We start from the raw sequence: 13,569 nt of genomic DNA, 5'->3' as shown, positions 1-13,569 counted from the left end.
AAAGTGAGAGGATGCCTGAGGAGGGGCGAAGAAGCATACTGGTACCCATTTTCAAGAACAAGGGCGATGTGCAGAACTGCAGCAACTACAGAGGTATAAAGTTGATCAGCCACAGCATGAAGATATGGGAAAGAGTAATCGAAGCTAGGTTAAGAGGAGAGGTGATGATCAGCGAGCAGCAGTATGGTTTCATGTCATGAAAGAGCACCACAGATGTGATGTTTGCTTTGAGAATGTTGATGGAGAAGTATAGAGAAGGCCAGAAGGAGTTACATTGTGTCTCTGTGGATTTAGAGAAAGCATACGACAGGGTGCCGAGAGAGGAGGTGTGGTATTGTATGAGGAAATCGAGAGTTGCAAAGAAGTATGTAGGAGTGGTGGGGGATATGTATGAAGGAAGTGTGACAGTGGTGAGGTGTGCGTTTGGAATGACAGATGGGTTCAGGGTGGAGGTAGGATTACATCAAGGATCAGCTCTGAGCCCTTTCTTGTTTGCAATGGTGATGGACAGGTTGACGGACAAGATCAGGCAGGAGTCTCCGTGGACTATGATGTTCGCGGATGACATTGTGATCTGTAGCGAGAGGAGGGTGCAGGTTGAGGAGAGCCTGGAGAGGTGGAGGTATGCACTGGAGAGAAGAGGAATGAAAGTCAGTAGGAGCAAGACGGAATACCTATGCGTGAATGAGAGGGAGGACAGTGGAATGGTGAGGATGCAAGGAGTGGAGGTGACGAAGGCATATGAGTTTAAATACTTGGGGTCAACTGTCCAAAGTAATGGGGAGTGCAGGAGAGAAGTGAAGAAGAGAGTGCAGGCAGGGTGGAGTGGGTGGAGAAGAGTGTCAGGAGTGATTTGCGACAGAAGGGTACCAGCAAGATTTAAAGGGAAGGTTTACAAGATGGTAGTGAGACCAGCTATGTTATATGGTTTGGAGACAGTGGCACTGATGAAAAGACAGGAGGTGCAGCTGGAGGTGGCAGAGGTAAAGATGCTAAGATTTTCAATGGGAGTGATGAAGAAGGACAGGATTAGGAATGATCATATTAGAGCATGGGTCTCCAACACGTCGCTCGTGAGCTACCGGTAGCTCGCAGCCCCTTTTCAAGTAGCTCGCCAAAGGGTTAATGAATCTTTCATAAATTTGAAAACTTTTTTTATTTTATTTTTTATTTCTGATTTTCCCCCTTTTCGCCCAATTTAGTGGCCAATCGCTCCCTATTTTAGTTCCAACACCCACCCCCATACTGCATGCGTTCGCCAACTGCATCTCTCCGGCCGGCAGTCTTGAAGGAGACGCCTCGCCATTTCTGTGACAAGGCGAATCCAGGCCGAACCACTGCTTTTTCCCACACACATCCAGAGATGTTTTCATATGACGAACACAAGCCCACTCCGCCCCCCTCCCCAAGACAGCGCTGCCAATTATTGCTGCTTCATTGAGTCCGGCCATAGTCGGATCTGACGAGACCGAGGCGCGAACCCCAGTCCTCAGTGGGCAAATGCATCGACACAAAGCCGATGCTTAGACCGCTACACCACCGCGGACTATAAATTTAAAAACTTGAGTCAAATTTGTTTGGAAAACCTGCTTACATTTATATCCAATCAAATTCACAGGTGTCCGGCCCCTCCTTACACGAAATTATTATTTGCCAATTAGCTGTCAATCAAACAGTTGCGCTGCTTTCAAGCTTGATGAGTCAGTGGTGATGTGAGATGGACAGCAACCATGACCGTGGCAGCTGCCCACACCAATAAGAGGCTAAAAACATACTATTTTCACGGAGAGTGGGAAACAGAGTTTTGTTTCACAAATGTAAACGACAAGTGTGTGTGTCTGATCTGCGGAGCTAGCGTGTCAGTCGGTAAAACATGTAACGTGGAGCGCCATTTCACCAAAGTCCACAGCAATTTTTCACGGGCCTTCCCTGCAGGTAGCAGTGTATGAAAAGAGAAGATAAAGGAGCTGAAAACTACGCTTCAAAGACAACAGTCTCTGCTCACAAGACCAACGAAGAAGAAGGCCAGAGCAGCAACAGAGGTTGCGTTTAAAGTGGCGCACATCTTAACGAAGCACAAAAAGCCCTTCACCGATGGCAGGATTGTAAAGGAGGCTATGACTGCAGTGGCTGAAACGTTGTTCAGGGACCATAAAAGTAAGACAGAAATGTTGTCTGCTATTGCCGATGTACAACTTGGTGCTAATACTGTGGCAAGGAGAGTGTCTGCGCTGTCCGTGGATGCGGTAAAACAGCTGGTATCGGACACAAACAGGTGCAATTGGTTTTCAATTCAGTAGGATGAGTCTGTCGACTCCAGCGATACAGCCCAGCTAGCTGTTTTCATTCGGATGGTGTTTGATGACTTTTCCACCAAAGAAGAGTTTTTGACCTTAATTCCACTGAAAACCACAACCAGGGGAGTTGATATTTACAATGCAGTGAAGGACTACTTTGTACGAAAAAAGATCCCTATTGAAAAGCTGGAGTCTGTAACAACTGATGGAGCCCCTGCTATGACAGGTCGTCACTCAGGATTTTTTGCGCACTGCAAAGCGGACCCGGACTTTCCAAAGTTTCTGAACTATCACTGCATCATTCACCAACAGGCTATATGCACAAAAGTTATGGAATTTGACCATGTGATGGCGCCTGTTGTTAAGATCATCAACTCCATTCGAGCAAAGGCTAAACAACACCGGAGCTTCAAGCTGTTGCTGGAGGAATGCTCTGCGGAGTATGGGGATCTCCTCCTCCACACTGAAGTCAGGTGGCTAAGTCAGGGTAAGATACTACAGCGCTTTCTTTCCTTGCTGGGTGAAATCAAGGCATTTATGGAAACGAGGGAGGATACCACCCTATTATCTGATGTAGAGTGGCTGCTTGATCTTGCTTTCCTGACAGATGTAACTGAGAAAATGAATGACCTGAACCTACAGTTACAAGGCAAAGATAAAAACATATCTGATATGATCAGTGCTGTCAATGCGTTCAGTGCAAAACTGTCATTGTACATTCAGCAAGTGAAAAACAAAAGGTTTCAGCACTTCCCCTGTGTCTCAAAGATGTTGGAAAGTCACACAGGTGCAGCCAGCGTTTTAAAGGTTTCCAAGTATTGTGACCTCTTGTCAAGGCTTGGACAGGAGTTTGCAGACAGATTCAGTGACTTTGAGAAACTTGAGCCCTGTGTGACATTTATGGCCAACCCCTTCATGGATGTGGACATAAGGGAGATTTCAGGACAAATTGCTGAACTTTTCTGTGTTGATCCTGTAGAAATGGAAACTGAGGTAATAAACCTTCAAAATAATGTGCAGTTAAAGGCTCAACAGCATTCTCAGCATTTCTGGAGCTTAGTAGAGCCAGATAACTATAAGAATCTTCACCAAGCAGCTCTGAAAATGTCTGCTTTGTTTGGGTCTACATACCTCTGTGAGTCGGCCTTTTCTGACATGAATGTCATGAAATCAAAGTTCAGAACAAGACTGACAGATGAACATTTAAATGACTCCATAAGAGTGAACCTGATTGGATACACTCCAGCATACGCCTCTCTTGTTGACTCCATGCAGTGCCAGTCATCTCACTAACTACAAGACTGAATACACATCACACATACAACTGTACATGCGAATACTCTTGCGAAGTGATACAGTGACATGTGGACAGATATAACAAAATGATAAGTGAGTAAGTAATAATATCTGTGTATTTGTAATTGGATTTTGTTTTGACAGCATTCATATTTTAATTTGATAGTGCGCCATAGACTAGAAAGAAATGCATGCAGAAATACAAAACGCACATGCAGGTGAATATACTTTTTGTGATGTTTTAATACAAAATGTGAGTTGTGGAAACCAACATTTTGTGAATGTTCAGGCAAAACAAGCTTATTCAGTTTGTTTGGGTTGAAATAAGCTATGAGAATAAATGTTACAAAACACGAGTAGCTCTCGGCCATTTTCATTTTGTAAAAGTAGCTCTCAGAGGAAAACAGTTGGAGACCCCTTTATTAGAGGGACCGCTCAAGTTGGACGGTTTGGGACAAGCAAGAGAGACAAGACTGAGATAGTTTGGACATGTGTGGAGGAGAGATGCTGGATATATTGGGAGAAGGATGCTGAATATGGAGCTGGCAGGGAAGAGGAAAAGAGGAAGGCCAAAAAGGAGGTTTATGGATGCGGTGAGGGAGGACATACAGGTGGCTGGTGTGACAGAGGAAGATGCAGAGGACAGAAAGAAATGGAAACGGATGATTTGTTGTGGCGACCCCTAACGGGAGCAGCCGAAAGTAGTAGTAGTAGATATACATACAAATATACACTCACTGGCCACTTTATTTGGCACACCCGTCCAACTGCTCGTTAACGCAAATTTCTAATCAGCCAATCACATGGCAGCAACTCAATGCATTTAGGCATGTAGACATGGTCAAGACGATCTGCTGCAGTTCAAACCGAGCATCAGAATGGGGAAGAAAGGTGATTTAAGTGACTTTGAACGTGGCATGGTTGTTGGTGCCAGACGGGCTGGTCTGAGTATTTCAGAAACTGCTGATCTACTGGGATTTTCACACACAACCATCTCTAGGGTTTACAGAGAATGGTCCCAAAAAGAGAAAATATCCAGTGAGCGGCAGTTCTGTGGGCGAAAATGCCTTGTTGATGCCAGAGGTCAGAGGAGAATGGCCAGACTGGTTCGAGCTGATAGAAGGGCAACAGTAACTCAAATAACCACTCATTACAACCGAGGTATGCAGAAGAGCATCTCTGGACGCGCGAAACGTCGAACCTTGAGGCAGATGGGCTACAGCAGTAGAAGACCACAACGGGTGCCACTCCTGTCAGCTAAGAACAGGAAACTGAGGCTACAATTCGCACAGGCTCACCAAAATTGGACAATAGAAGATTGGAAAAACGTTGCCTGGTCTGATGAGTCTCGATTTCTGCTGCGACATTCGGATGGTAGGGTCAGAATTTGGCGTCAACAACATGAAAGCATGGATCCATCCTGCCTTGTATCAACGGTTCAGGCTGGTGGTGGTGGTGTAATGGTGTGGGGGATATTTTCTTGGCACACTTTGGGCCCCTTAGTACCAACTGAGCATCGTGTCAACGCCACAGCCTACCTGAGTATTGTTGCTGACCATGTCCATCCCTTTATGACCACAGTGTTCCCATCTTCTGATGGCTACTTCCAGCAGGATAACGCACCATGTCATAAAGCTCGAATCATCTCAGACTGGTTTCTTGAACATGACAATGAGTTCACTGTACTCAAATGGCCTCCACAGTCACCAGATCTCAATCCAATAGAGCACCTTTGGGATGTGGTGGACCGGGAGATTCGCATCATGGATGTGCAGCCGACAAATCTGCAGCAACTGCGTGATGCTATCATGTCAATATGGACCAAACTCTCTGAGGAATGTTTCCAGTACCATGTTGAATCTATGCCACGAAGGATTAAGGCAGTTCTGAAGGCAAAAGGGGGTCCAACCCGGTACTAGCAAGGTGTACCTAATAAAGTGGCCAGTGAGTGTACATACATGTAAAATAAGTAAATAATTGAAATAGAAAATAGAATTTTAAAAGAAATTAAGAAAGGAGGTGATGGGGGAAGGGGAGAGGTAAACGGGGAGGGAGCTCAGCTATCCTCAGGTTAGGAAGAACTGTCAAATTATTTATATTGTCCAAGAAGGGTCTCCATGTTTTATCAAAGGATCTCAGGACGCCTTTTAGGGAGAATCTGTTTTTTTCAAGTTTGATACATGATAGAACCTTTAATCCATCTGCCATGAGTGGAAGGTGAAACAGGTTTAAAAGGGCGAGACGATGGGCCAATCAAGTTGGGAAAGCCAGGACCTTTTGCAATGGTAAGGGAACGTTTACTTCGGGTGGAATGACAAATATTGCTGTACGAGGGTTAGGATCAATGATAAGGTTGTAAGCATCCTGCAGAGTTTCAAATATTTTTGTCCAGTAGTCTTCTAATAAAGTATAATAACTCTACATTGGATGGACGAAAAGCAATAACCAGTACTGTATCGGTGGACCCAGTGGGGATGGCACCCTCAACTTTGGCACCATCAGTGCCATGCTCAAGGTATATGTTGCCACAACAAGGGCACTCTGATGGAACTACCCAAAACCACAGAATTGTGGGAAATTTCTCATAGAAACCCGTTCTCCCAAAATATTAATGGGGCTGGCGGTATCGACCATTTCCCACAAACTCTCTCTAGAAAATCATACAAGTCCTTTATGGAACTGACAGGTAGTCCAAGTCTATCGTCTTCCTCCTCAATTAACAACTGAAGCCGTGTCCTTTCACTGGCAATATTTAGGTTCCCCACACCGTTATTGCAAATAAACCTTGAAAAAAGTTGCATGTTGCTGTCAATTTTACAAAAGAAATGGAGCAAAACAAATCTGCTTGCAAAATTCTAAAATTCTGGGCAACATGATGATGACTCTTACTCCTCCTATAACTTACCTTCCTACAGGTGGCAATCATCCTCTGTTCTTCTTTGGCTGAAGTAATCATGGGAATACGGCACACACTTTCATACACATCCTTTTGTTTCTGAATGCAAATGGAGACGTCACATTAACAATTCATATATGACTGAGGTAGAACGTGCAACATTTATCAATTAAATTAATTCAGACTTTATTAAGGACACAGCTCATGGGTGATCCATCGTACAATAATGATAATAATGGAAGAAGAAAAAGAAGAAGAAGGAGGAGAAGTCTGGAACGCCAATGGTTCCACATTCTAGATGAGAACCTGATGGAAGTCAGTCCAGGGCTGGTTAAGGCTGAAATAATATCATTTGCAGAATCAGATAACCTACACATACTACATCGATCAGCCAAAACATTAAAACCACTGACAGGTAAATGAAGAACATTGATCATCTCGTTACAGTGGCACCTGTCTAGGGTCCGTTTTTGAAGTTGATGTGTTGGAAATGGGAAAAATGGGCAAGCGTAAGGATCTGAGTAACTTTGACAAGGGCCAAATTGTGATGGCAAGATGATTGGGTGAGAGTATCTTCCGACATATCACTGATGATTTATTACCCAATTTCTCAGTCAGATACTTTATGTAGCATGTCAGCATCAAGATTAGGGGAAAATCCAGTAGCAAACACACTCATCAGCTTAGTTTTAATCACTTGAATGTTACTCTGTGCTGGTACCAATAATCCCCATTTTCTTCTGCTCTTGTTTCATATGAGCATCATAGCGCGGAGTTTTGGATGTATGGCTGCATTTTGGGGTCCCAGCTTTAGTAGCCGTCTTTCTTCAAGATTAACTTTAACTTTTTTTGATATACTTTATTAATCCCCGTGGGGAAATTACACTCAGCATTTAATCCATCCCAGCTGTGTAGCTAGGAGCAGTGGGCAGCTGCTGTGCAGCACCCGGGGGACCAACTCCAGTTGGTCTTGTCATGCCTCGGTCAGGGGCACAGACAGGAGTATTAACCCTAACATGCATGTCTTTTTGATGGTGGGGGAAACCAGAGCACCTGGAGAAAACCCACTGCAGACACGGAGAGAACATGCAAACTCCACACAGAGGATGACCTGGGATGACCCCCAAGGTTGGACTACCCCGGGGTTTGAACCCAGAACCTTCTTGCTGTGAGGCGACAGGGCTAACCACTGCGCCATCGTGCCGCCCAAATTTATTGTCCCTCAAAGTGGAAAATTTGGCTAGGGCTTTCACCCATACTGCAGCCGTAGAAAGCAAACATTCCACATACAAAACATACAAAGGTGTTAGTAAATAAAAACATACAGCAAGGTTCCTACAAGTACCTATAGTCAAACAGAAAACATGAACACATCAATAAAAAAGCGCACAAAAAAGTGTCCATCCTGGCCTCGTCCTTTTCTTATCTGCCGCTATTTACAAGTTTTATTGACACAGGGATAAATGAATTTTTAATCTAATCTGCAACAAGGGACTCCGAACCTCCTCTCAGAGGACAGCAGCTGATACTCAGCATGTAGAACATTCTTTCACAACAATGCTCCACTGTGGGGTCTACGATTGTGTTCAGGGCTGTGTGCTCATTGTCGCTTGATCCAATATCTCCTCCTGGCGAGCAGAGCCCAGCTCCTGCACCTCTCCTTCCTGACAGGCACCAGTCCAAGCCAGGGGGGCCACGGGACGTCTCGATGGCTGACATCCAGCAATCCATAGCCGTGGTACCCACCCCCAGGTTCTCACTCAAACTTGCCTGTGCTTCCAGGCCCTCCTCAAGCTAGAAACTTCTCAGTTCAACTGCTCCACTCTGCTAAGCAGGGTCGAGGCGTCCATGCTGCCAAACCCAACAGGTGAAAGGTCATCCAAGTAGTGCGAAACCAACCTAGGATTTATTTCTCCGCACTCATCAAGCACTTTCAAACATGCCTTGATGTTGTTAATGTCCTTCTGAGGATCTTTTGTGAAACACAGCGTTATATATTTTTTGCAGTCTTCAAATAGAAGCCTCTTGGATTCTTCAATCCACTCCAGATGGGAAGTCATTTGAAGCGAGCAAAACAAACTGATCATGGCTTAGTATCCCCATTTTAACATCAAAAAAGTTCAAAAGCTTGTCTTCCACTATCACCTTCCCACCAGTCATTTTATAAATCTCGGGTTTTGTACAAGAGTAAACATTACCACCACCATCCCCGCAACCTTCCCATGTAGAGTTCACTTTTGTTACGCTCTTAAGCAACACTAAAATTGTGTTTACTCAAATTGATTTCTATGTGTTAATGATTATGTTTAGCCAGTGAAATCACATGTCGAATCAATCATCAATTATCTTTTCCAGAAACTAGGCTAATGACTCCCTTCATATCAAACAACACAACTGTATCTGAGAGTTTATAACAACCTTTTCACTTTGAGATTTACCAATGAGAGCACTGCTTCACTTTTCAGGGTGGCGCCATTGCAAAGGCCAGACAAGTAGATTTGGTACTAGAGACTTGCTGGCTCCAATCCATGGACCAGTAAATTTCTAAAATTAGCAAATCATCCTTCTACAACTACTGTCAATAAGGTTTTGAGCATCACTGAGTTGCTCCTGAACCAGGGTTTGGTGAAAAAGATTGTGTACACCACAGCTCTTCCTTATGAGAGAATTTTGAATTTCAGTCAAATATAGTTGAAATGTGCCAAGTCTAAAGCTGTATGGCCACTGGAGACCATATTCAAGGAAATGGCACTGGTGCTGGATGTGAGTGGGTAGATAACAGCGCAAAAAATGGTGCTGGAGAGGGAGTGGAAAGTGAGAATGACTACTTTCTCTTTATTTCTGCTTTTTTTCCTCTCTGCTATTTTTAGTTCTGCTTCCAGTGTGGGAAGATGGTTGCACGGACTGTTTGCAGCGGGCTCACCCAGTACCGGTGTGGGAAGACGGCCGCGCAAACTTACGTTAGCAGCGGCCTCACCCAGTACCATCCACGCAGTGGCTTTGTCCACATCTGCACCTAAGTTTGTGTCTTCATTTGATGGCTGGGAGAGCTGGCGCTGGATTGGCTGGGAGAGCTTGGTCTGTTGTATCCTGTGGTCCCAGGGACCACGGCCCTCCCTGGAGCTGCACCCAAAGAGGAAACACCGAGAGCGGTCTGACAAGACACGGAAGCGGGGCAGGCTAAGCTAAACTGGTAGCCCATGCAGACTGGCAGTTCCAATAACATCGACGGCGGTCTGGCGATGGCCTCACCTAGTGTTGACTGTGTTTTTGGTGTCGTCGTGTGGAGTGCGGGGAGGTGTGTTGAAGGTGTCTGGCAGGAATAGCTGGTGATCAGCTGGGGGAGCCTGGTCTGCTGCGTCTGGTGGGCCCAGGGACTACAGCCCTGCCTGGAGCTGCGCCTGAGGTGGAAACACCGAGGGCGGTCTGACAGGACGCGGAGGTGGGGCAAGCTAAACTAACTGCTAGCCCATAAAGACAGACAGTTCCGACAGTCATCCTGGCGTTCACTCTCTTGGACAGTGAAAATTTTTCTTAATTTTTGGATTGTTGGATATATGTGTTTTTGTAATTTGGATGTGTTTTTGTCTTTGTGTTGCGCTGCTGTGGGCTGGGGGAAATTATATTTCATTTCATTTTATGTGCACAGGTGCATGGAATGAAATGAAAAATAAATGTTTGTGATTCCTGATTTATATTATGATCATTTGTAGCTGTCAAGTCAAATTAACAGGTGTTCTGTTACTAACACTATTAACCGTTTCTTTTTCGTTTCTTTTTGCTCATTTGTCGTCTCTGCTCCGACAAAGTAGGCCAGCTCGCTTTCACTTCCTCTCTAGTCTGAACTCTCTTGGAACCAGAATAAACATCGATGAGCTGTGTCCTTCAACAAAAGTTTGAATGGTTTTAATTTTGTAAAAATGTGAAGCTCTGACAGCACTGGTTATTAAAAAAAGGTCAGGTGTCTCTACAGTGGGTAGAGAATGCCAAAAGTGGGAAGTTTCCATAGGGGGGGCATCTTTTATTCCCTTCAGGTGGTCACACAGCTTTAGCATTCTTATTCTTAAAAGGTACATTAGTGTTTCACCCTCTTACCTGCATGGCCGTGAGGCAGTGCTGGATGAGTCCTTGGACCCTGTAGTACTGAGCCTCTTTCAAAACTTCATCAAGTTCTCTGTAGTCCTCAGGAAGTGGTACAAAGCCATCACGCAGGAAGTTTAACACCAGTCCAAAATGGCGGCCACTTCTATCCAACACTACCCAGCCTAAGAAGGGGAGAAAATTAAATTTGTTAGGAAATGTGCATTCTTCACTACTTTGTCACCCTTTATGTTCAGTTCTACTGACTACAAATAAGTCCACAGCTAACATAATTTTGGTATACTTTGGTAATTCAGTGTTTTGAGAGGGGTTTCATTTGTGCTAGAGAAATTTAATTCTATATATCCCTTGTCAGACTACAAGTGGAAACATTTTCTAGAAAAACTGTATGGAAGATCCCCCTTCCCTGCTAATGTAATTCTGCTTGTGTTAATTACACTGAAATAATAACAAAAATATAGTTAAAATTAATCATTGGCAATATGCCCATTTCCATTTTCTGTTAAGACCACCATAACACCACCACAATTAGATGTGTTAGAATACACATTGCTCTCAGCCTGATAACATTTAAATTCACAAAAGGTAACCAAAGTTTAGTTCGGTAATAAAGGTATGGACAGAACTTCAACAAGAACAGTTAATTACTAATCAGCATGCAAAAGAATGCAAAATGCATACACTTACCTTCTGAGTCTATTGTAACCTCAGCTCCTCCATTGCACAGATTCCTGAGCAAACTATCCTCTTTGCTTAACGTCTGGACGGTTGTGTAATGCAACGACCCACCGACATTCAGTTTGACATATTTGCTCCCCAGCAGCCCACGACTACTGCACTCCTCCATGTTTTGGCCGGCAGACTGGGAAACGGGGACAGGGGCAGCGACAGCAGTCATACTGCCAGTTGAAGCCTCAGCAGACATGGGGCTTGGGAGTCTCTTTTTGACTGCAAGATACAAATGTGTGGTTAGGCTATATACAGTGCATCCGGAAAGTATTCACACCCCTTCACTTTCCCCACATTTTGTTATGTTACAGCCTTATTCCAAAATGGATTAAATTCCTTTTTTTTCTCATCAATCTACACACAATACCCCATAATGACAAAGTGAAAAAGGTTTTGTAGAAATATTTGCAAATTTACTAAAAATAAAAAACTGAAATATTGCATGTACATAAGTATTCACACCATTTACTCAGTACTTGGTTGAGGCCCCCTTGGCAGCGATTACAGCCTCAAGTCTTCTTGGGTATGAAGCTACAAGCTTGGCACACCTATATTTGGGGTATTTCTCCCATTCTACTTTCCGGATCCACTTTATGTGTCAGGTACAGCATTTATGCCAAATAAGTCGTTTTGATGAGCAAAATTTGTTGTTGATTCATTAAATGCTCCATTGTTACACCATAGTTTATCTTTTCAAGCTTTTAATAATCAAAAATCAAAGAAAAAAATCTTCGCAAAATAAGGAACTGTCTCCCCGCCTGCCGCCCAATGACTGCTGGGATAGGCTCCAGCATCCCTGCGACCCTGAGAGCAGGATATGTGGTTTGGATAATGGATGGATGGAAAAACCCTCAAAACAAGTTAACTGAAATTAATTCCAGCGAGGAACAGACGGTGTTCTGTTAAAAGATACATATGGGGGTCCCCACCAGGAGCAGCAAAGCAAAGAAATCCCCACCAAGGGTGGTCACTAATTCTGCGGCACTGTCTTCACGCATGAGCTTACAAATTCTAGTGTGCAAAATTGTCTAGGACATCCATACATTAGGGCCCATGACCATAGGCCACTCACTGTTTTGCTAAAAGCCCAGAAACATATGAACAGTATGATAGCAGATTGACAGTTTCATGCTGTTGTCACGGAGGACAAATCAATTTGCTACCGCTAAGAGCAAACTGATAACTGTGCAAAGAATTCCTTGCAAAAGCCAAGAGGAAACTTTTAGAATCAATAAGCCTTTATTCAAAAGGTCACAACTTATGGTAAGCTTGAGCCAGGTCTGATAAAGGCGTGACACACAGCCTTCTTGATACTGGTGTCACAAAGATAGTTGAGATGCTCTCTTTGATTTACCCTAAACTGCCTGAAAATGTTTGTCACTTTATCATCACAGTCAAGAATTTCAAATTGGTTTCTGTGTGCTTTCTATTTTTACCCCCTCAAGATTTCTTGAAGGCGGCACGGTGGCGCAGTTGTTAACGCGGTCGCCTCACAGCAAAAAGGACCTGGGTTCAAGCCCCGGGGTAGTCCAAACTTGGTGGGTCGTCCTCTGTGTGGCGTTTGCATGTTCTCCCCGTGTCTGTGTGGGTTTCCTCCGGGGGCTCCGGTTTCCTCCCACAGTCCAAAGACATGTAGGTCAGGTGAATTGGTCGTCCTAAGTTGTCCCTAGGAATGTGTGTGTGTGTGTGTGTGTGTGTGTGTGTGTGTGTGTGTGTGTGTGTGTGTGTGTATGTGTGTGATGGCCTGGCAGCCTGTCCAGGTTGTCTCCCTGCCTGCCACCCAATGACTGCTGGAATAGGCTCCAGCATCCCCGCGACCCTGAGAGCAGGATCAGCGGTTAAGATAATGGATGGATGGATTTCTTGAAAAGAAATTTGAACTCCCTCACAGCCAGCTATATCGTAATTGCTAACAGATAGGCAGTTGTACCTTACATAAATGTCCTGAGGTTTTTTATTTGTGTTAGCTAGTTATTGCAATGAATCTTTAGGCTTGTTATTTGTTCTTGTCAGCATAGCCACCTTATAATACAATGCCGATTTTTTTGTGTGGTTGGATTGTGGTTAACTTAGTCGAGCAAGTTCATTTACCCTGTACATTTTAATCATTGTCTAAATAAGTAATGATGCTCATGTCTGCGCCACCTTGATTCAATTTGGTAACCGGCAGTGTCTGAATAGATGTTCCAATTAATATAATGATGCACTTCCTCATTTGTGCATTTGACCCGATAGGCGATAAAACGCACA

At 44.2% G+C, this 13,569-nt stretch overlaps 1 protein-coding gene across 1 annotated transcript in view; it reads right to left on the bottom strand.

Moving 5' to 3' along the window:
• Positions 1-13,569, bottom strand: part of kctd13 (potassium channel tetramerization domain containing 13) — a 29,173-nt gene that overhangs the window by 14,857 nt on the left and 747 nt on the right. The window contains exons 2-4 of the mRNA XM_056287948.1: positions 11,278-11,538; positions 10,585-10,754; positions 6,499-6,588 (exon numbers count right to left, since the gene is read on the bottom strand). Coding sequence (XP_056143923.1) covers positions 6,499-6,588; positions 10,585-10,754; positions 11,278-11,515 — 498 coding nt within the window. The 5' untranslated portion in view covers positions 11,516-11,538. The remainder of the gene's footprint in view (positions 1-6,498; positions 6,589-10,584; positions 10,755-11,277; positions 11,539-13,569) is intronic.

The sequence above is a fragment of the Lampris incognitus genome, chromosome 10 (genome assembly GCF_029633865.1).
Source record: "Lampris incognitus isolate fLamInc1 chromosome 10, fLamInc1.hap2, whole genome shotgun sequence".
Classification (NCBI taxonomy): Eukaryota; Metazoa; Chordata; class Actinopteri; order Lampriformes; family Lampridae; genus Lampris; species Lampris incognitus.
Note: the sequence above shows the minus strand (reverse complement) of the source record. Positions and strands in the feature narration are given on the sequence as shown.